We start from the raw sequence: 22,255 nt of genomic DNA, 5'->3' as shown, positions 1-22,255 counted from the left end.
ATACTATCAAATATTACTGTAGTTAGTCCCACTAGCTAATATATTTGACGGAATTAATTATGGAAAAAAGAATAATCTGATCCCGGGATTGGAATTGGCTGTGTTTTAGTTGAATTGGATTCTTTTCCATCGTTCTAACTCGCCCGTTTTGATGTCAGGATTTGGTTCTGTGGATTTACCTGCAAGAATTTTTTATGAAATTAGAAGACAATATCCTTGAAATGACCTCATCGACGTTAGAAATACAAAGAATGGAGAAAAGAAGAAGACATAGCTATTGCAAAGATTAAAAGATAATAATTGACTTATCTCCTGTGGATGAAAGGCACAGAGACAGGAAGAGATTTATATATCATCACAACAAGAAAGCACCAAATGCATTGGATTAGTATTTATTAGGAAATTATGATAGGGAATTCAAAGAAGAGAGAAATATTTCATGAAAAGCTGTAGATCGTTCCCTTCTGTCCAGATTAACATTTTAAAAGCAACTCAAAAGATTTAATCATCTGTGCTACGGCCACTTTGCTTCAATGTTTTTTTACAAGTAAATGATTTCAAAAAAGATGAGATGCAGTCAGTACTGAATCAACTGGACGACGACGAGTCACACACTCCGCAACTCTTTCGACAAAATCCAACTGAATCCTCAGAGCCTACCATGTACTTGGGGTTCTTTTGGCACTCCCCGATCGCCGCCCATCTTGGGCACAGCTCGTTATCATCAGAACATTCCCCGCTTGTGCTCTTCCTCAGAGGCTTGTCAAAGTTCCGAACATGAATCCATTTTGTTGCAGACCATTTTTCACCTTCTATGACTGGACAGCTTGCATGCAGACTACTTGGATCAGTTGTGGCGTCAATACGAAGGCTAAAGAAGAGTAATGCATCACCCTTATTAGGTTTCACTGCAAAGAAAGCAAACCAGTGAAGGGATTAGATACTTTTAGTGGCACATCAAGCTGAGAATTTACAGATTTATGTTTCACATCCAGATCTCAAGGCTTTGCATGTAATATCTGCTTATCAGTCAACTATTAAGTCTAACATATACTCAGGGTTAGGTTATTGCATAGTATCTTTACATTCTTCTTTAAACACAAATTACATGTTACCTGCATAGCCAGTTCTTGCACAGTCAGACCAAGTTTCATCCTTGTGTTGAGAAAGTTTTCCCTGAAATTAACGTGCACGAGGGTTGCAATAGTTAAAGTTAGAGAAATAGTAAGATATGTATATCAGTATATGACTATATTCCATACCTCAGCGTTAGGAAAGACTGTTTCCCCACCCTTCTTTACATCAGATAAGTACATCAGAACTGTGGCAACTCGATGACCGCCCAGTGCTTGATTCCTTTTGTCATGGAAATAATCAAAATGTGCATCATACTTCTGACCATTTTCGTAGTGCAGTATTTGAATGGATTCACCATTTTCTAAATTAGAAAAATAAAAAGGATCAACTCAAAGATACGAGGAGGGACATCTGAGTTGAGAAAAGAATAAGCTATGTAAGTTACCTTCAGGAAGAAAAGTCCAAGCTGCAATTCTTTGCTCAACTCTAGCAACAATTTCATCCTACGAGGGAAAAAATAAGAATGTGCTAAGTTCTTTTCTTCATCGGTACTTAAGTATCCATTTTACGCTGTCAGTATCTTTTAGAAAGGAACCGTTCATAATAAAGAAACAGTTTGCTGTTAAACAAACACTACAAAAAATAAAACTATGCAGTTGGTACTGTTTGCGCGATTCTGCACGGAAAATTGCATTCGTTTTCTGGTTTTTCTCTTACCCATGTTTCTGTTTCATGTTCAATTCTTCCCCGAGGAAGTTACTTAGTCTAATGATAAGGCTTGCCTCCTTCCCACATGCGTGGTCAAAGGTCCAAGCAATCTATCCCAAGAAGGCAAAAGTAAATATAAATCTTAACAGGTTTAGCTGATTATGAACTTCAGTGTAGTTAAACTATTATGCATTCTTGTCGTATAATTCTGAAAGTCCTGATACAGGATGGGCTTCAGATGAAATTTTGAATCTTATGTTCATGCACATTTACTTAGATTTTCGTGCATATTTAAAGGAGTTTTTGGCAAGTCTTCATACATCTTTCTGAGACTAAATTGATATCAATATATGAGAGAATTTCCTCCATGGTAATTTACTAATTTCTGCTAAAGACTGAAAACTAATCCTTTTTGCTGACAATTTTGACCATAATAGAATGTTTTATCTTGGATCCTAACTAGGATCAAAGACAAAAACTAAAACCAAAATTTTGCTCCTTTTGATTTCAGAGGGATCCACGATAAAAGACCAATTGATTTCATAGGAAGGATTCATGCAGGTCTCTTAAATAACTATACTACCATTGGCAACAGCTCTATCCTCGTATTAAGAAATGATGAACTTCTGAAAATCACAATGAATCCAGAGCTTCGAACTTCCAGTGAAACTGCAACCTAGATTTCGGTTATATGCAACATAAGAGACTTAAATATCTGGAGGAATTTGATAGTTTGCTTAACAGAGGACACCTTCTCCATTAGGATTTGAGCAACTTGATGCTATCTGATTAGGTAACAAGAAATCAGTACAAAGGATAAAAGATTATTTGTGAGCTTTCTAGATCGGAGAATTGTACTCCGCAATTATATCTGCACATTTGTTCTTATGTTTTTTCTTTATTTTTTGAGATGATCAATATAAGTAATGCAATATAATCTCCCCAAGAAGAACAACATTAGCCACCTTAATTCACAGCAACATCAAGTAACTAACCAATAAAGGATTCAAATCAATAAATTTCAAGCTGAAAATGGTGAAGTATACCTGGTGCTTCTCCAAGAACATGCCGGAGCTCGTCCTGACTGTGCTCATGACACTCTTTCCGGAGTCATTGTCGGCCACCATCGACTTCACCAGCTTTCCTTTCGCCTGCCACAGTCAAACCCGATTACCCAAATGAATCCAATATTCCAATCTCTCTTATTCACTTGATGACAGGAAAGGAGAGATCTTTCTCACCAACTTGATCAGGTGATCACATTCCTCATGAGAAAGAAACCCCTTGTACAAGAAAGCCCTGCAACCAATACCCAAATTCCAAAATCTCGAATAAACCAACCAACCGCAAACAATAACAGCGGTAAATCGAGATTATAGTACCTTGGGCGCCACGAGAGCTGGGTAACTCGAGCTGGGTCGTAGAAATCGGGTTCACCTTTAGCCATCGAGACGGTCGAAAGCGCCGTGAAGAGGAGGAAGGAGGAGAAGAACGCCATTTTTGAGGGGAAGAGTGGGAGTAGTTGGTCATGGCGGCGTTTATTACCTCCCGATAGTTATAATGTATTGGAAGGTAGAAGAGGAGGAATAGAGAGTGGTTTTGGTGTCCGAGAGGCGCCCACAGGCTTGGGAAGGGTGAGTTTTTTCGTTTCGCCCTGCAGGTGTTTGATGAAATGCTACGCCCACGGAATTGTAAGCGTCTCAGCGGTATCCTAAGGTTGGATTTTGGGGTACGCGCTTGGAAGGAAGGAATCGGTTGACTTTTCATGGAAGACTCCTGCTTTATGGAATTTGCCGGTGAATTTTTTACCGATAGAATATTATCAAGACTACTTCTTTTTCTTTTTCTTAAATAGAGAGCTATACTAAGCTAAAACCCCTCGGCCACCATCCGAGGGTGAGGTGTCACCGAAGATAAGATTACATAGATCAAGAGGGATTAGATCCTCAGGCCCAACCAAAACACAATTTGATACTAGTTTACCTTACTCGTCACCCTAATCAACAGCACCATTAGCCTCACAGCCTACATGCAGGATGCACATATTCTGAAAGGCTCATAGTTGGAAAATACACTCAATTATAAGGTTTTGGACCTTCCGAGGACTCGTCGCTTCTCATCTTAGCAGTTTAACCGCTTTCAAATAGTCAAATTCGAGGACTAGATTCATCCCAACTTCGATGAAGCTGATCTCTAACTGCATAGCTCAGACCTCAACATGGAGGGCAAACACCTTAGGACAAAGTTCCCAAGCAACGCACCAATCTCAGTGTGGCCACAATGCCAACACCAAATTGATATCCTTCCGTTGCAAAAGCATCATCGGTATTTAGCTTCACCCAGCTAGGTGTCGGTGCCCACCACTTAGCGAGTCGCCTTGTTTTGGGAATATTATCGAAACTACGGTATTGATGTAATGTTTAATAAGGTAAATAGCTCTTTCACCTCCAATTTTACAAAGTTAGAGGAATATCCACTTTGTAACATCTACTCATCCAAGTAAATATGTGCTCAATCTCCTTAATAGTTCCGTAGTGTGTTGACTTGGCTCTGTAACACAACTATTTAGAATTTATACTAAATAATTTTATATGTTGGCTAAAAGCTGAGTAAAATCCAATCGCCGATAAAAGGTTAGTTATTTATCAAGTTCTTATTTAATCTTTAGCCCTTCAATGATAATTAAAAAAAATTGCTTCCCAAAATAATGTAATAAACTATTTTTTTGAGATAATAGTTTATACAGTAATATTCATCCAAAAAAAATATATATAACAATATATCTTATAAGAGAATGTTTTCTGTGTGACTTTTAAAATCATTTTATATAAAAATGATTTAATTTTTTAAAAGAAACTTTACATGGCTGCTTACGTAATTTGGTATATATTTTCAATAGATTGAAGTAGAACTGTAATAAATTTTTCATACGAATAGTAGACTAAATTATGAAACTTAAATTACAAGTGATGTGCGCGGATCTCAAAGCATATTGGGTCGTATGTGAACTCTGCTTTGTTTAATTTCATGATAATGAAAACATAATTAGACAAAACAAATAGACTAATCCTTCTGATATATAAACCAGACAATTATGTTAACCTTCTTAAGAAATATGTCATAATAGGTTTGAATCTAATACCTCCATCATAGACAGGTAGAACTCTAATAATTAATTATTTTAAGTTAGTTTTAATCGCCACTAGTTATCTAATGTTTTCTCTCTTATTTGTTAGAATAGAACCAAAAAAAAAAGAAACCAAAATTATTAAGACATCAGAGAAGAAGACTCATAGTCTCACCGTGCAGTGGATGAGAGGTAGAAAGATATGGTTAAGTAAATTTGTTCCTAAACTTCCATAAGAGCTCTTAGCGTTGCTAAGCAGGTCTCTTAAGTTCCAAGATTAGGGGCTAATTAAGGTAGACTTCAAAAGGTCTTAAACCCTAAGAAAAGCATCTAACATTTTTCTCTCTTGAGGATTAGCTTCAGCAAACAATGTTTTAGAATCTCCGAGATCAAAGGGACAAACAAAGTACTGTGTACTTTAGTTGATAAGGGTTAAAGAATTTAACCTTTGTTAAATATTGGAAAGCTATGGATCCCATTTATGTACTCCCTTCCTAACATTAGTAATATATATATTTATATATATGTTGAAGTGTGCAGACTATGGACAGACTTATCCACTGACAGGAACAATCAAAGGTTGGTTCTTTGTTGGGGTTTGTTATTGTTTAGACGATGAGATATATAGCCTTCTTTCATTGGCTCTTCCTTTTTTTTCCTTGCATCAAAGAACTCAATCCAAAGGCAAAGTGAGAGGTCCACGTTGTCACCATCTTGCTTTTATTCCTACAAAAGTGCAACAGAATCACCTCCAACTCCAAAGACAGAGAAAAGAGAAAGAGGAATCCAAACCAAAGAGGATCTTATAACAAGAATGTAGTAGTAGCGAAGAAAGAAATCCTTCCTTCTTTCTTCTTCTTCTTCTTCTTCTTCATCTTCATATATGGAAGAAGGTAGGGAGTGGTGAGAGGGGAAAGGAGTAGTGGGTGGGTGGAAGCTAGAAGAAGGAAGGATTTGGGAAGGGAGAGGCAACTGATGGCATTGTTGAGTTGGCTACTGGCGTGCTTGTTTTGTATTGGGTTTTTGGTGTCTCTGGCAGTAGGAAGTGGGGGTGCAAGTAGGGAGAGTTTGATGCATTTGGAGGGCTCAAGATCAAGAGATGGGCCCATGAAGAAGCACAGCAATTTAGATCCTTTCACTAGTCGTAAAAGGAGAGTGCCTAATGGCCCTGATCCAATTCATAACAGGTACTTGTCCTTCACTCTTGTCTTTGTTTCCTTCATCTCATTTCTACCCTTCATTTCGTTTTAATGGTACAACTATATTGTTTTAGGAATCACATCGGTAATATGTAGCTCTCTCAAAATAAATTAAGAACAAAGTGATCATAAGCTCATGACTACTATGTTTGACACCTCCCATGTCCAGCTAACCACCATTAATGGATGCATGAACTTCTCAGGAAATCAGGGAACTCACGGCGACCGCCGGGAAGAGCGTAATCGGAATATCGGAGGCATGGAAACTTCCTGCGAGTAGAGAGAGGAGGTGGTTTACATGCATGGCTGGTGATCATCTTTTAAACAAACACTTATCTTCTCCATTTTTATTTGTATTTGTATTTTATTTTATTTTTCTACTTTTCCTTCTTCTTCTTCTTTTCCAGTAGAATGATGTATTTGTTTAAGAAGTACAGGAGTTACCTAAATACTCTCTTTAGTGATGAAGCCATGCATGGATTCATGGGCTTTGACTTCCTTTGTGATTGGTGCCCTATAAAGTGAAGTAATCCCACCAATTTTAACAGTAAAAGTGAGCAGGATATATATAGTCTTAAGAAGTAGGATAAAAATCAAACTGATAACAATTGGACTAAACTAACAACTTATATTGATCACCAGATAGGTGGAACTATTGACTGGTCCAAGGGTCATTAAGACTTGCCCAAAATGGCACTACTTGTTCATGGAGTCTCGTAGTAATCACCAAACAGTGGAATAATAATGCAAAGCAAAAGAAAAAGGAAGACAGCAAAGTAGCTTCTACCCTGCTTTCCTTTTTTTTTATGTTAAAACCCTTTTGCTTCTTTTGTTGCAAAAATTCTGAAGGAATCGAGGAGCAAAGATTGTTGTTATAAAGCAATCGACTCTTTAACCTTTTTTACCTTAAATAAAATTTAATTATTCTTACCCCTTCTGAATTATTATTATTATTATTATTATTATTATTGAGTCGATGCACACTAAATCTAAACAAATTAAATGTAATTAAATTGCAAAAGTGTCCATAATACCCCTCAGTGTATTTGTTATATAAAGAAGATTTGCCATGGGTCAAAACTACATCGATATTAGCTATCTTTTTTCCTTTGCAATAAAAGCTCAAAGTTCAGACACCACTGAAGTAGTTTTTACTACACTTTACTACGTCTATATTTACTGAGTCTAACTGCCACCAACCCATATCCACTCTATATAAGGAGCAGTGACCTTCCCTTTCTTATCAATCGTCTAGATGTATAGATATAGAGAGATGGAGAGGTGGTGCATTGTTGCAATAGTCCTAGCCCTAGCACTAGTTCAAGTAATTGTAGCAAGGGGCATGCCTAAACTTAGCCATGCAAGCAATGTTGAAGGAGTTAATGACCAGAAAATTTTTGTATTTGGTGGCAGTATTGGCGGTGGCGGCGGCGCTGGAATGCTGCTCGTCGGTGGCATTGGCAGCGGTGGTGGAGGAGGTGGTGGTGGTTTGCAATGATTAATTAGCTAAATTCTTAACCTGAAATTTTTTTTAAGGTTCTTGCATGGAAGTTAATTAGTTAAAGTGGGTTAGGTTAGGGTTTTTTTATTTAATAATTTTAGTTACTTGAGTTGAGTAGTTCCTAGGTGAGGTTGGGCTTCATGGCTTCATGGACCAGTTTGGTTGCTTCTTTGAAGAGTCTTTGTCATGTATTATTGATTGGTATTCTAAAATGATGAAAATATGCTATTCCATGCACTAAATTTTCAATGTTATGCAAAAATATGATGAAGTGGATTATTTCACTAGTATATATATATAATTTGATAGCTTAATTGGGAAGAGTATTTAATTTTGACATCCAAGTAGCACTTCTCTAGCCCTAGTTCATAATGAGTCTAGAATGGACATTGGACTTTAAACAAGTTCACAAAGATGAGAGATGATTGGAATTACCCTCAACTATTTCATCCACACACATTAATCAAGGAAAAAAAAGAGAATTTTGATATAAATAACCTATGTTAGAGCTGGTAGTTGAGCTGTATTCATTTATTCCAACTATTTTATCCACATCAACTCCATCATTATATTATGTTATATTAATTAATCAATTCACCATTTAATTCCTTTCAAAAAATAAACTTATTATATATATAGAAATACTCTATAGGTTAGAAACTCTATGCAATCGGATCCAAATCAGGAAAAGGTATAGTCCAAAACCGGGTTCAGAGGAGTCGCCCATAGAACCCGAATCCCACTTCCAAACGAGCAGCGGATCCAAAAAGGTAATTTTCTTTTCTTATCTGGCACCCTACATTACGTACTTATTACGATTTACACCTAATCTTTCAATAATGTTTATTCGACCCTGCGTATTGAATAAAATACTAAAAGACCCCCCCCCCCCCCGGTAGGCATTCGTTTTTGAAGAAAGCAAGGAGAAATATTTTGTTTCTTCTAAGACAAAATGTTAAAATAATAACTCATTTACATACTATCGTTACATATGTTGTTTTAATAAATTGTCTGAAATGAAAAAACTATAGATGATCAATTCTTTTTCCACGACGAAAAATATCATAAGATCGACTTTAACTCTAAATAATTATTATGGAGAAAATTATTTGGTGGTCGGTGGTGACTTGACTGAATAACCTGGCTCAATTGATGGCTTAGCAATACGATTGGCTTAAAGGAGCAGCTTGGCAGTGCGATAGCTTAGAGCAATATCTCAGCAATGTTTAGTTCGGAGCAATAGTTTGATGATGTACACGGTTTGAAGTCTAAATTAGACAGTTTAGTATATTGACTAAAGCTTGATGGATTAATGGTGCCTTAGTGTCCTTGTATCTAGGAAGAGTTGACTCTTTGTCTAGCTCATATCTAACCGTCAGACTCTTAATGATAAAATAAAAAAAATAAAAAGGACTAGGGATGGAGTTTAGAATAATGAAATAAGATGGCTTAAATCGCAATAAACGCCATACCCGAGGAATTTCCGAGCGTAGAAAGGTCCGCAAGAGGCAACTACTGAAAAGACGAAAGTGCCCTCGGCTTCCATCACTATTCCCCCGAACCGCCGCACAAGGTTCGCTCGGAGTTCACGTCGCCCCTCATCGTTCGACACGTGTCCTCCCGCATCCCGTTGGATACGGCCACAAGGCTCAAAACCAGCTCCGGTTGCGAACCTGGCCTATTTGCCGTCCAAGTTCATCCCTCCTCCTTTTTCTTATTATAGGTGTGTCTTCTCTCTCTTCTCCCTCATCTCTCCACTACTGGGGATTGTGGAAGTCTACGCGCGTATTAATCGGCTTTCCTTCTCTTTTCGCCTCAGAGATAGAGGAGAGAGAGAAAAGGAGTTATAGAGAGAGAGAGAGAGATGGAGGGGAATGGAAATATTAGTTGGAAGAGGAAAGGGATAGAGAAGAAGGATCTGTTTCATGTCATCCATAAAGTACCGGCAGGGGATAGCCCTTATGTTCGAGCTAAGAACTTGCAGGTATAATTCTTGATTGGCTAAATATAACGTCTTTTTTTTTTTGTTTTGTTGTCGTTGTTGGAATCTATCTAAGTTCAGGTAGGCAATTGATGTTTTATTGTTTGTATCTTTTCTCCATGACGTGTTGTCTCTTTGGTGTCAATTTTTTTTGATGGTATCGGATATTGTTGGGTTTTAATCTATATTTTAAGTGAGATGTTAGTTTGTGAGCATTGGTGTAACAGCTTGATCTCTTTTGGAGAGAGAGAGAGAGAGAGTTTCTAATTTGATCAGTAGTAGTATATATTGTGGAGACCATCAATTTGAGATTTGGGCTTTTGTTCTTATGAGAAGTTGAGTTAGTTCACCAATTCCTATGGAATATCACTACTGCTTCTCACATTTGGGAGGCAAATAGGCTTGATTAGATTATATCACCAATTTTTGTCAGAGATTAGATTGTAGGGAATGGTTAATATGATCTCCTTTTTCTCCAAAATGACATGGATTAAATCTTGGATGAAGCATACATATCTAAATCTGCGAACTTATATTCTTCTTTAGATTCGACTTCAAACTTTTAGCTCCTTTCTCAATTGTGTGATTGGTTTTATGTGAAAGGAGCTAAATTGCTGCACTTGAATCCTATCCAGCATTACAAAGAATTGATAATCTTAATTGTGAAATCATTGCATCTATACTATATTTAGCTGATAGGTTTCCTTGGTTTGCTATCAGAAACTACTTGTTTAGTTGGGTATGAGTCATAAAACTCCATTTGATTCTTTGGCAGCTCATTGAGAAGGACCCTGAAGCAGCCATTGTGTGGTTCTGGAAGGCAATTAATGCTGGTGATAGGGTGGACAGTGCCCTTAAGGACATGGCTGTGGTAATGAAGCAGCAAGACCGCGCAGAGGAAGCGATTGAAGCCATCAGATCCTTCAGACACCGATGCTCGAAGCAAGCGCAGGAGTCTCTCGATAACCTATTAATTGACCTTTACAAGGTATGATTGCGAGTATAATTTTACTTCGGTAAATTAGTAGATGTAGTATACGAGCTTTTCTCTCAATTGAACTATTTTGATCAGAAATGTGGGAGGATTGAGGAGCAAATAGAGCTTCTGAAGGAGAAGCTCAGAATGATATACCTTGGGGAGGCCTTCAATGGGAAGTCCACCAAGACGGCGCGTTCTCATGGCAAGAAGTTCCAGGTTTCGATCAAGCAAGAGACAGCCCGCATTCTTGTAAGTTACTACTGCCAAATGCTGTTCTTGTTGCTTTTGCTACTATTGCAAGTTTTACCTCATAGCAATATCACACTCAAACACAGCAGAAGCTTCCCTTTTAAGTTTTAGTGATTGAAGTGAAACCGGTAAGCATACCAAGAGAGATGATGAAGTAGATCTTGATATGCTGAGTTAGATTAATTGAACTCTTGTAGGAAGAAAGACAGAGATGACTAAATTGTAGAACTCTTGTTCAGGCTGGTAGAAGTCTTTCAAATACTGATTCATTTCAAAATTTATCTGACAGGGAAATTTAGGTTGGGCTTACATGCAGCATGAAAATTATGATGCAGCTGAGGTGGTATATAGCAAAGCTCAATCTATCGAACCAGATGCAAACAAGGCCTGCAATCTTGGCTTGTGCCTCATGAAGCAGGGTCGGATGGATGATGCTCGCCAAGTCCTTCAAGACGTTGCACTCCGTAGGTTTTCAGGATCTGACGACAATAAGATGGTTGCCCGAGCTGAGGAGCTGCTGTGTGAGATTGAGTTGCAGCAGGCTGTTTCGCCGTTGGAGATGGGTCTGAGCATAGGAGAAGAGATCATGGAGAGATTGGATAGTGTGATGAATGAATGGACTCCATTCAAGTCGAAGAGACTACCTATATTTGAGGAGATTTCGGCCTTCAGAGATCAGATGGCTTGTTGATCTTTGTTTCAAGATTCTCCTCCTTTCTTTTTTTTTTTGGTAGATTAGTAGATGTGTACATTCCATTGTAGGGGAGTGATGTGGAAGGTAGCAAATGTGCATTGTGAAATTCCCCTTCCTGAATGGCTGACCATAGAAGTCAGTAAAGGTAATAAGGGATTTATTTCTGGGATAAGGAGCCCTTGTATCGTTGTTTGAAGGATGCAATGAGTATAATCCTCAGTAAAATTGCAGTGCAGCAGTGCTTTCTGGATTCTCGGATTTTTGTTGATGAGTAATTGGAGAAGAATAGGTTCAAGAATTAAGTATTCCCTTTTCCACCAGAAACGAGCAATAAAACCATCGAAACAAATTAAGATCAAAGATTTAACTTGGAGAGCTTATACATCATTAATAGAGTACAATTCAAAAAATGCAATGGGACGCTTGGAACATGAGCATGCATATGGCATAAACAACCAATCCTTCTGATCACCATGAAACAACCAAAAAATGTGGTAATTGAGCACACAGACACCTTTCCACTAACGCAGCAAAGACAATTGTGTTCAAGCTTTACACAAAGTAATATCCAAAGTATAATTCAATCCCAACTCATAGACCCAGTTACGAACAAACAACATGAGAAAGGAAATACAAAGAAGCCAATTTCTCTGCAGTTCCAATTTAAAGCAACGGACTGGCGGTCTCAAGTCCAACTATATTAGCATTTGAAGCCATGGCAGACAGACAAGATTATGATGAGGATTAGAGCAATTATGATGCCCAGGACAATTAGCTTTATCTTCATGTTCTGTAACCACATCTTTCGCCGCACCTGTGTTCCTTGCTGCCTGAAATCCTGTGCCTGCATAGTTAAGGATTGGAAAATATGAGCTCAAATAAGGTAACAAAGCACTAAAAGGGAGGAGGCAGTTCATGCTTCTCCATCCTAATACAAGTGGATGATAACAAGATAAATCCCAGCATTTATGTGAGGTAGAGTTTGCACTACAGAGGGCTTACCTGGGATCGAAGGTTCTCTGTCTTGTCAACAAGCAGCTCGATTTTCTCTCCACGATCAAGAACCTGAAATCAAGAGGAATTTTTACAAAAACAGTAACATTTTAGACAAGTAACTCTCAGTTCATAACAGCATAATGTAAATCCACTATCGGACATGCAAATGCAATACCTTCTCGATATTTTCCATCATAACTCCTTTGACTTCTGAAACTTGGGCTTTGACTTTGGCCAGCTTGCTTATCTCCTCAGGGTGGTCCACACAATACTGCATCTGCTCTTTGAGTTTTGATCTGGCACGTCAGCAAATAGTTCCATTATCAGATACTAAATGCACTATATTATATTTATTTATGCCGTTCCTAGGAACAAAAGTTACCCAAACTCTCGGCTAAGACTGCTGGCTGGAGATGTTGCTGCTTTTCCTCCTGCATATTTTTTGGTGAAGTCCTCCTTAACCCTCTCCAGGAATGCAATAGGAACTTGTCTACCAACTGACTCAACTGCAACTACGCAATATGCTGCAAAATCAAAACCTGAAATTAGCTCCTCAAGAATAAGTCAGTTGTTTTGACTAAACGAATCTAATAAAAAAAAAACTCAAAAGACAAAGATAAAATTGTCTTGGAAAATTTTGCAGCAACAAGATAAAAAGCTAACATGCTTGCTGGAATAGTTAAGTAAGAAATTGGTATGGAAGAGAAATACAAGTGAAAAGGTTTCAACAAAAGGTGTACAGCAGTATAGGAGGAAGTCCAAGCTAAGCACAGCTTGCTGGAGGTGAGTATTACAGAGAGGGTTAGAGTATGGAGCCAAATAAAGAATGGCCAACATACAACATACTTACCGTATTTCAAGGCACCTATCGAACCACTACAGATATTGCTCATATACGAGGCAGTTATCATGCATCTAATAAGAGTGGATTGAATATAATATTTGATAAAATCATAGAATAAAAACCTTCGTAAGAAATTTAGATCTAAATCATCAGCATGTTTACTATAATCTATGCTGAAAACAAAAAAACTCGAAAAAAGATATCACAAAGAAAGGACACATATTAGCAATATTAATAGAAGATTACAAAGGAATGGAAAAATAATCATGATTTAACACTCCATGCAGATCCTTAAATATATGCATGACAAGAGCAGATATTCCAGGGTACTGTACCATAAATCTAGAAAATGCCCTAAAACAATATGCTGAACACAATAAAATCCAGCAAGCTCTCGACTAAAATTCCACCAGATCACTTAAAAATTTTCTACCCGCAATAGCAAAAGACAAGGATATACATTTTTTACTCTCCATGTCCAAGTACAATCATTTTTATTCCTCAAAATAGTTAAATACTACATCCGGAAGACTGTTTTTTCATTACAATATTACAAGTGGAAACTAAAAAGAATGATATGAGTTAACTATATGGTGATACTTTTCCTATTAAAAGTGAGACAGAAGTTACATAGTCTTAATAATCTATTGCCAAAAGTAAAAGTATCACTCTCAATTTTTCCAACAAGAAGATGTTCCTTCATTTAGAGGATGCCTATGTAGGTAAGTGGGCAGGTGTTGATAGACACAGCATTAGATGGACCCTTTTTCAGGGGAAAAGGCAAATGTTTGTTCTCCCTACATGCAGTAATGTGTGCACCTTAGGAATATCGGTAATATGAAAGGAATAGACCTGAGGTGGCATTTAAGTAATCATTCTGCTAGTTGGATGTAGATTACACTCCTTTCAACTCATAACAACTAGACAAAGTAAAGTCTACAAACCTCCGACTCTAATAGCACTGGGCAGGTTAATCGTGAATTGCAGCGTTGTAGAAGTTGCAAACTTACAATTATATACCCATACCATCCATTCAAAATAGTAAACAGAGAAGATAACATAATCAAACTAACTTTTCTAATCCAACAATAAATCAAAAGAAATCCCCATAAACCACATTACTGTATGAAATCTTTGAATAAAAAACCAACCATTCGATTCCTATCGTATTAAATTTTGGATATTTCAGAAAAAAACCTAATCCATAAAAGAAAGAACAAAATAAACCTAGGATTCGCTCGCGAACTAATCCAAACACCATCCAACCCCAAAATCCCCCACCGATTAAACACAAAATCGGAGTAAAGGCGAGACGAGCGAGAGAGAGAGAGAGAGAGAGAGAGAGAGAGAGAGAGAGAGAGATGGAAGGAGAGATTACTGTATCCATCCTCAACGAGGTAGTTGAAGGTATGGCCATCGCAGTTGTAGGTGAACCTATTGTTGCTCGCCGGAAGCTTCATGAGGCACTGCGAGGCGACACCAGTGAAGTTACCGGTGAACTCGGTGTACTCCGCTAAGATCACCGTCCCCCGGGCCACGAAGCTGTAGATCAACGATTGCTGCCCCATGGATTCCCCAAACGAAACACTAACCCTAACCCTAACCCTAATAAAGAGAAAACGATAGGGCGTAGAGAGGAGACGGAGGAGGAGGAGGAGGAGGAGGTGGTGGAATCCCTTTTTTTTCCCTTTACGCGTGAAAAGAAAAAGGAGAGTGAAATGGTCGACAAGGTCGATGTTGGGAAAATATATATCTATATATCTAATTTAATTTCGTGATTTGGGAGGGGGTTAGATGGAAATATGGGTGAGAACTGAGAAGGGGGGAAGAATAAAAAGGGAAGTTACTTGTTTGAAACGGAAGCAGTGACTTGTGACTGGTTTTCAAGATAAAACGTCCTTATCTATTCCTATTATTACAAACTAGCCACGCTCTATATCATAGCCTTTCAATACTTTCATCATTTCGAATCTTCTAGTCCTTAGGGCCTGGGCTCCGCGATTTATATTAGTACAAATTATATGGTTTTTTCTCACATGCATCCTTCTAGAAATCTTTATTTTTACATAAACTCGTGTTTGGTATTTATATAAATACCCCTCAAACTATTTAGTTTTTTATAAGTACCCTTTAAAACTCTTATTCTTCCTAAGTACAAAAATTTATGGTGTTTTAATTAAGAATCGAGCATCTCAACCATCGTAAAATTAGTCGAGACATTTTTTTTTCTTTTTATATTACTATGTGTTAATTTTATAATTAGTAAGTTTGTGATAAATAAAGTTCTCTCATAATATATTTTCTCTGGACTTACTTGTAAAAATTGCAACATAATTTCTATCTCGTAGGTAACCAAAATGTAGAAGAATGGGGTCAAGCATTCGAAGGACCTTAGTGATTTCCTAATAGTATGGTTTTTGGAGTTATATTTTTGCTGACTTTGAAGTCTCTAAACGCTAGAGAAGTTAGCCGTAAAAGTCTAACTATATTTCGATGAAATTTAATATTTACAGTTCAACTAAAATTTTATCAATTTTAATGATAAAAAAACTTTTTAAATAGGAGAGTAAATTGATTTTCCGATAAGGTAAAATATACTTAATCTAATTGTATCGTAAGGCATTGATTAGTAGTCAATTAACGAAATGTCATTAGCTAAAGTTTAAAACAAAAGTCTAAAAGAATGGGAATTTGATCTTTTGTTCTTATATGACTATAAATAAGTCTTTTTTTTTAATCATTTATAAATTCGAAGGCTAGATATAGGCTGAATAAAATGTTGACTCTTTTTGGATACAAAGACACTTTTGTCTACCGAGTTTTAGCTAATATACTAAACTACCTAATTTAGGCTTCAAGCCACGTGCATCGTCGAACAATTGTTTCGAATTAAAATGTGGCTGAAATCTACTCTAAGTCACCGTGCTACTGAGTTGCTCTTTAAAACTAACTATACTATCAAACCATCAACCGAGTCAAGCTGTTAAGCCAAGCTATCAAACCACCAAACAATTTTTTCCATAATAATTATTTGAGATTAGAATTGAACCCATAACCTCCATAGTCACCAGGTAAATATATACTAACTCTAGTTGACTATAGACAAGTCAAAGAAAATGTATATAGTCTTAATTTATTATTAATTTTTTGCATGTATACACCTTAAAAGCTTCTTATTTATTTGTATACCTTTTCTAAATTTTGTATTAGTATACATAGTCTTTAAAACCTCCGGTTTTGCATAAATATTCTTCCAGTTTTTTTCTTTTTTGGTTTTGATAATTATACATTAAAATCAAATAATTAATAGATGGAAAGACAAAGATGTTCTTAATTAAGAGTAATGCATGTGAAATATAATTTAGATGTTTTTATCTTTCTACTGCAAGTGGATTAAAATTAACTCTCAGTTAACTTTTATGGGTAATTCTTTGAAAAAAAATTAAAGGAAGAGAACAAGGCTTAACCTAGTATCATACGTGATGCTTAAGAATTTCGTGCGTAATATATATGCTCATAAATATGGGATTTTAGAGGGGCATACGTGTAAAAAAGAAACTTTAATTTATTTTGTATGTGCAGTAGATTCCTGCAACCATAAGTTCAGACGATCTGCTGCCACTTGCCTGGCTCGCTTATAGCGCCAATTGCGCCTCATCATTATTTTGTCCCCCTGACTTTAAATGCTTCCGAAAGGAGACCAACAGCGAAACCCACCATCCGATCCACACCCTCCCCTCCTATTATTATTGAGAAACTTTTCTCATTTAACCCTTTGATTTTTTATTATTTCTAATTTAACCCTTACATAAAACGAGAATGTAGGTTGAAATAACAAAGGGCCGACGAAAAATAATCAAAAATAGGGGGCAAAATAAAAATTTCCTGTCAATAAATAAATGAAGAATCCCGAAGATCCAAAACCTCTCTCTTCTCACTCTCTTCGAGCTCTCTCTTCGCACTCTCTCAGTCATCTCGACCTCGGCTCAACCACAGATCTACTCAGATTTCCTCCTCCAAATGCCCGCGTGGGGTCGAATTTAATCCTATCTGAACTGGAATCGATCTGGGTTTATCTGGATTTCTCGGAATGGATCCGCCATCTCTGGTGTCGGAGATTTGGCTGCAGCAGCAGCAGCCCGGCGCGGTCGGTAGACGAGTAGGTGGCAACCGGGATTTGTCGGTGGACGAGTCGAGCCTTACGGAGCAGAGCGCGGGGAGTCGCGGAAAGAGGAGCTGGAGGGATTCGGCATCGGAGGACGAGTCTTCGAGGCTTGTTTCCACAAGCAGCGCCAATGTTTTGGTAATTGTTCTTTCTCTTTCTTTTGGTCGTTTTGAGTGGTATCGGATCTGGGGATTGGTTAACGGCGAAATGGGTCCCCTTGATCTGCTTCTTTCCGGTTTGAATTTTACTGAAAGAATTGGTTTGGGAGAGATTGTTAGGGTAATGTAGTGCTACATGGGGTAAGATTGGATTTTAGAGGGATAAGAGTAACCTTTTATATTTCTACCAGAAATTTGATGTGATCATATATAGGACAGTATGGATCCATTGGAAAGTTCCTTATAATCGAATGAAACAGTGTGATCCTTAGCCTGCTAAAATGCCCAACTTTTCTATAATAATGTCAAGATAACTTCATCTGCGCTAGATGGAACTTCGAGTATGTTAATCACCGGCTTTCATAATATTAGTACATCAATAAATTGGAAACTCCCAATTCTGATTTCCTTTACCTACCTCAACATTTGATGGCGATATATGTTTCTTGACAAATGTTGCGAAGCTTTAAAAATTGTTGCCATTCTTTGTTCACCAAATGTGTGCGATTACAAGCCCACCAAGGACAAAGGGATGACAAGCCGATCATACGGCCACACTGTTTAATATATGGCAGTTATTCAACGTATCTTAGTGAGATCAACAAGTATATGCGTCCATTCTCTTACAATGAAGGCGTTAGGTCTGGTGGCGTATATTTTGAACTATTAGACTTGGCAATAAGAGACTAAGAAAGAATAGGTTGGATCTACAGTGGATTCTATATCTCCCAACTAGAAAGCACGTTATTATGGCCATTCTAGATCTCTTATCAACTTGACTTGATACTTAAATCATATAAGTGGTTTAACATGAACTTTCTAATACATTATGGATCCTTAAAGTTGTGGCTCGATCTGGCCATTTCGTCTTAGTTCAAAGAGATCAATATGGCCATACTGATAGGACAAGGCTAGTATCGCAATACTATGCTAGTTCTTGTGCGATACCTTCTCATACCATTTACTAGAGTCATTGAATCTGATGCAACTTCTATGGGATATATGGGAACTCCCATCTAATGAGAAATACCTTGACACATACATAATAACCTATATCCAACCCTAAAACTGAAGCAACTAACTTTGGGTCCAAGTTTATATCAAATTCTCACTTTAAACTCTCTTTCCCATGTGGGACTAACCTCCTACATGGAACTCTGCATGTTCTTTCTAAAATTCCTCAACTTTAAAAGAGATCTTGTAATTTCTAGAACTTCAAATATTATTCAAGTAAATGTCAATTTGAGATGGCTCCTTTTGATTTACAATATGGAATTCAATTTTTCTTAAGCTTTACAAATTCAGAATATGCCAATGAAATCCTTGTGGTTTTAACTGCTGGATGTATTATTCAGATAATGAGTGATTTATGATATGCATCTTTTGATTTCTCTCCTTTTTTTCTTCTTTTTGATTCAAATGAATCTATGTTTTGTAGAACGATATTGAAGTGAAACGTATAAAGGTCATGAAATCTAGTGATGACAACGACAACTTAAAAGCTGAGGGTGAAGCCAATTCAGAAATTGGTGGTAATCCAGTTGATCAAAATCCTCTACCACCAGAGCCACTCAAGCAAGATTACATCCATGTAAGAGCAAGAAGGGGTCAAGCAACTGACAGCCATAGTCTTGCAGAAAGAGTAAGTTTTTCCTTGTACTACAAGCTTAGAAGTAATAAGTGTTTTTATTAAATTTTATTTCAAACAGATTTCTAGAAGAGTTTCCGTGCCCTTTCTAAAATGCATATGATAACACACATGCAACAATACTAACATGTATTCATGACTGCCAACTTGGAATTTTTTTTTTTTTGGTCATAACATGAGCAGAATAGAAAGGCTCACATGCATAGGTATTGCAAAATCATAACCGGAGTCACCTTACTGGCTGAAATCTCTTTATTGACAGGCAAGAAGAGAAAAAATAAGTGAGCGGATGAGGATTCTTCAAGATCTGGTCCCTGGATGCAATAAGGTGCATTTTCAGTATCTCATCTTTACAATAATTTTCTTTATATGCTTTTGGATCTCATGTATTACCACCTTGGAAATGAGCTTCCAATTCATTTGGGAGTCTTTAAATCCACGCTAGTTAGAAATTTTACTATTTGTTAAAAAGAATGCTATGTCAAACTGGGTTATTTCTTCGAGCAGGTTATTGGCAAAGCATCAGTCCTTGATGAGATAATTAATTATATCCAGGCTTTACAACGTCAAGTTGAGGTATCTCTTTCCTCGGTATCTGACATTCTGTGGCATCTGTCTTTAACTTCCAGCAAAGATTTATAATTACTGGATTTCACAGTTCTTATCGATGAAGCTTGAAGCAGTTAATTCCCGCATGAATTCTGGTATCGAAGGGTTTGCACCTAAAGATGTAAGTTGAGTTTTTGCAGATAAATAAGAAATTAGTCTTACCTGTTGTTTGCACATAAATGCCACTTTAAATAATGGATCAGCTTTGGTACTTTTATATGAGAGGATGCTGTTGGCATTCCATGTTTGTGTTAAGCCTCATTGCTGCAAGTGTATGCCTTCTGCTTATTTATGTTTCTTCAACTCTGGTTAGCCATGACTGATGTATGACACTTTCTGATATAACCTGGCTTTGTGTGGTTCATTTGCTTGCTTAACTTTCTAGTTTAATATGGTGCAGTCTTTTACTCAAATTACTGGAATATAGTCTCATGAGTTTACCCTATTTCAATTGGGGACCATGGAATAAGGATTCTACCATTTTAATGGTCAATATTCAGCTGTCAATATTACTGGCTAACTATGTGTCACCTACGCTGGTCCCCTCTTTTTTGTTTGCTTCCCATGATAATAATCGCCAATATCATTGATGCATGGTGCTGTCTCCAGGTCAGAGTTCAAATACTACATCATTGCCCTTTCTCCGTGATTTTAATCTGCATCTCATGCACTGAGCTAAATGCATATTTATGTTTGTATATATATAAATGTACATATCTTTACTGTATCTTATCAGATTCATTGATGAAGCTCCTGCTATTGCAACAGTTGGGTCCTATCATGAACATAGCATGGTTATTGTACCCTTCATTGTTTTCAAAAGTCCGTAACAACTTACATGTGCCTTCTGTCTTGCAGTTTGGTGCTCAGACATACGATACGGCTTCCGGTCTGGCATTCAACACACAGGCACCAAGAGAATACGCACAGGGTCCAGCAACAGAATGGCTTCATATGCAGCTTGGTGGTGCCTTTGAAAGAGTAACATAATTGCAACAGAACGTAACAAATAAAATTCTACCAGGATGAACCCAGTGTACCGTTGTAGTTTATTAGTTTCTAGATCTTCCAAGTGATTGTGCTCCAAGTGCGGCTTTGTTATACTGTTTTCAGTTTGGATCTCTCTGTTGATAGAGTCGTGCACTTAACGGAAATATCTTAGTATCCACCTTCTTATATACATAGAAGAACATTTTTCTTTCTCTGATGTCTTCAATAGAATTTCTACACGGTTGTAACAAGGATGGAGTATGCTAAAAAATCTGTGATTTTGGATTCTGCCCTACCTAAGAGAATCAAGTTTTAAATTTTCTGCACTTATTTCTGTTAAAATATAATATATATATATATATATATTGATATATTATCTTAATCAACAATAGCCGTGCCACAAACACGGCACGTGCCGTAAGAGGAGAGAAAAAAGTAATGGATACTCATCACCGCTGATCGTCGCTCGCTTTCGTCGTCGCCCGAGCTTGCGTCGAGTGTCTTAGAAAAATTTAAGTTGCGAATCTAGATCCGATTCCACAACTTAAGTTTTTAACCGATAACTCCCCCCCCCCTCTCGATCTTTCTTTCTTTTCCCTTAGGCTACGGCACCCGATGCAAGCTCGGATGACGACGAAGGCGATTCAGCGACAAGTAGCTCGATGACGAGCGACAAAGCTATTAGGAGGAGTGTCGCGCGATACCTCTTGTGCCACGTGCTAGTATGCCGACCAGCTCGTCCCATGCCGGTTGATATGACCATCCATGATCTTAATAACTTAAGCTTTTTAATCAATTGTGTTATTAATCATTGTCTAGGGTTGCCCGCGTTACTTTAGAAATATGACATACATTGTTTTTATATATCTAATAGCTTAAGCTTTTAAATTAATTAGTTATCTAATAATTTTCTATACGACTTAGTTATACTTGCTACGGTAATGCTCAAGTCTGGGTATGTGACGTTTGTAAGAGATGTGCCACCTCGTTAGTTGTATGTTTCTGATGACCATAATCCCCACTTGCTTAGAGCTTTTGTACCATATTTTACATGCGACCGTGGCTGTTGAACGTGTGTGATTGACATACAAACCTAGCTTCTAAACTGCAGTAAATTCGAGTTTTCTTTTAACAAAAACACCCGAAGGAAGGCGAAGAATTTTATTAATGCAACCAATTACAAATCTAATACACAATCATAAAAGATTAAAAAGAGAGAGATCACCACCGACAAACAACAAACCAGTAGAAGAAATCGGAGAAAAACCAAAAATTCGAGTATTTGACCCGTTTTAGGCATTATTCACATAAGTCAATAACTCCGATACGA

At 37.3% G+C, this 22,255-nt stretch overlaps 4 protein-coding genes and 1 long non-coding RNA gene across 5 annotated transcripts; 3 read left to right on the top strand and 2 right to left on the bottom strand.

Annotated features, from left to right (window-relative positions):
• Positions 1–416: 416 nt before the first annotated feature.
• On the bottom strand, positions 417–3,505 carry LOC140758995 (probable prolyl 4-hydroxylase 6). The gene is made up of 7 exons (XM_073095433.1): positions 3,168–3,505; positions 3,027–3,084; positions 2,832–2,936; positions 1,523–1,580; positions 1,263–1,438; positions 1,116–1,176; positions 417–908 (listed from the first exon to the last, which is right to left on the bottom strand). The coding sequence occupies exons 1-7, from the start codon at positions 3,281–3,283 to the stop codon at positions 589–591; spliced, it is 894 nt and encodes a 297-aa protein (XP_072951534.1). The 5' UTR covers positions 3,284–3,505; the 3' UTR covers positions 417–588.
• Positions 3,506–5,752: 2,247 nt separating this feature from the next.
• LOC140759622 (uncharacterized) lies at positions 5,753–7,555 on the top strand. The gene is made up of 3 exons (XR_012104251.1): positions 5,753–6,099; positions 6,315–6,420; positions 7,525–7,555. It is a non-coding gene; the product is annotated as an uncharacterized lncRNA (long non-coding RNA).
• Positions 7,556–9,343: 1,788 nt separating this feature from the next.
• On the top strand, positions 9,344–11,767 carry LOC140758937 (protein SULFUR DEFICIENCY-INDUCED 1-like). Its single transcript, XM_073095344.1, has 4 exons — positions 9,344–9,596; positions 10,369–10,581; positions 10,666–10,821; positions 11,111–11,767. The coding sequence occupies exons 1-4, from the start codon at positions 9,477–9,479 to the stop codon at positions 11,510–11,512; spliced, it is 891 nt and encodes a 296-aa protein (XP_072951445.1). The 5' UTR covers positions 9,344–9,476; the 3' UTR covers positions 11,513–11,767.
• Positions 11,768–12,005: 238 nt separating this feature from the next.
• On the bottom strand, positions 12,006–15,076 carry LOC140758938 (vesicle-associated membrane protein 721-like). Its single transcript, XM_073095346.1, has 5 exons — positions 14,734–15,076; positions 12,894–13,035; positions 12,687–12,807; positions 12,518–12,580; positions 12,006–12,359 (listed from the first exon to the last, which is right to left on the bottom strand). The coding sequence occupies exons 1-5, from the start codon at positions 14,921–14,923 to the stop codon at positions 12,216–12,218; spliced, it is 660 nt and encodes a 219-aa protein (XP_072951447.1). The 5' UTR covers positions 14,924–15,076; the 3' UTR covers positions 12,006–12,215.
• Positions 15,077–17,272: 2,196 nt separating this feature from the next.
• On the top strand, positions 17,273–21,220 carry LOC140759000 (transcription factor BHLH089-like). The gene is made up of 6 exons (XM_073095442.1): positions 17,273–17,658; positions 19,117–19,320; positions 19,589–19,654; positions 19,834–19,902; positions 19,985–20,056; positions 20,794–21,220. Exons 1-6 carry the CDS (start codon positions 17,446–17,448, stop codon positions 20,923–20,925), a joined length of 756 nt encoding a protein of 251 aa, XP_072951543.1. The 5' UTR covers positions 17,273–17,445; the 3' UTR covers positions 20,926–21,220.
• Positions 21,221–22,255: the final 1,035 nt, after the last annotated feature.

This window comes from Typha angustifolia, chromosome 4 (genome assembly GCF_048772165.1).
Source record: "Typha angustifolia cultivar Huaian chromosome 4, ASM4877216v1, whole genome shotgun sequence".
Taxonomy (NCBI): Eukaryota; Viridiplantae; Streptophyta; class Magnoliopsida; order Poales; family Typhaceae; genus Typha; species Typha angustifolia.
Note: the sequence above shows the minus strand (reverse complement) of the source record. Positions and strands in the feature narration are given on the sequence as shown.

Coding starts and splice junctions, on each gene's coding strand:
- LOC140758995 (XM_073095433.1), bottom strand. CDS start 3,283: ATGGCGTTCTTCTCCTCCTTCCTCCTCTTCACGGCGCTTTCGACCGTC. Junction 2,937..3,026: donor GTGATCACCTGATCAAGTTG/GTGAGAAAGATC, acceptor TGACTGTGGCAG/GCGAAAGGAAAGCTGGTGAA. Junction 1,177..1,262: donor CAGTCTTTCCTAACGCTGAG/GTATGGAATATA, acceptor CGTTAATTTCAG/GGAAAACTTTCTCAACACAA.
- LOC140758937 (XM_073095344.1), top strand. CDS start 9,477: ATGGAGGGGAATGGAAATATTAGTTGGAAGAGGAAAGGGATAGAGAAG. Junction 10,582..10,665: donor TATTAATTGACCTTTACAAG/GTATGATTGCGA, acceptor TATTTTGATCAG/AAATGTGGGAGGATTGAGGA. Junction 10,822..11,110: donor AAGAGACAGCCCGCATTCTT/GTAAGTTACTAC, acceptor TTTATCTGACAG/GGAAATTTAGGTTGGGCTTA.
- LOC140758938 (XM_073095346.1), bottom strand. CDS start 14,923: ATGGGGCAGCAATCGTTGATCTACAGCTTCGTGGCCCGGGGGACGGTG. Junction 12,808..12,893: donor AGTCTTAGCCGAGAGTTTGG/GTAACTTTTGTT, acceptor CTGACGTGCCAG/ATCAAAACTCAAAGAGCAGA. Junction 12,581..12,686: donor TGATGGAAAATATCGAGAAG/GTATTGCATTTG, acceptor TCTTGATTTCAG/GTTCTTGATCGTGGAGAGAA.
- LOC140759000 (XM_073095442.1), top strand. CDS start 17,446: ATGGATCCGCCATCTCTGGTGTCGGAGATTTGGCTGCAGCAGCAGCAG. Junction 19,321..19,588: donor GCCATAGTCTTGCAGAAAGA/GTAAGTTTTTCC, acceptor CTTTATTGACAG/GCAAGAAGAGAAAAAATAAG. Junction 19,903..19,984: donor CTTTACAACGTCAAGTTGAG/GTATCTCTTTCC, acceptor TGGATTTCACAG/TTCTTATCGATGAAGCTTGA.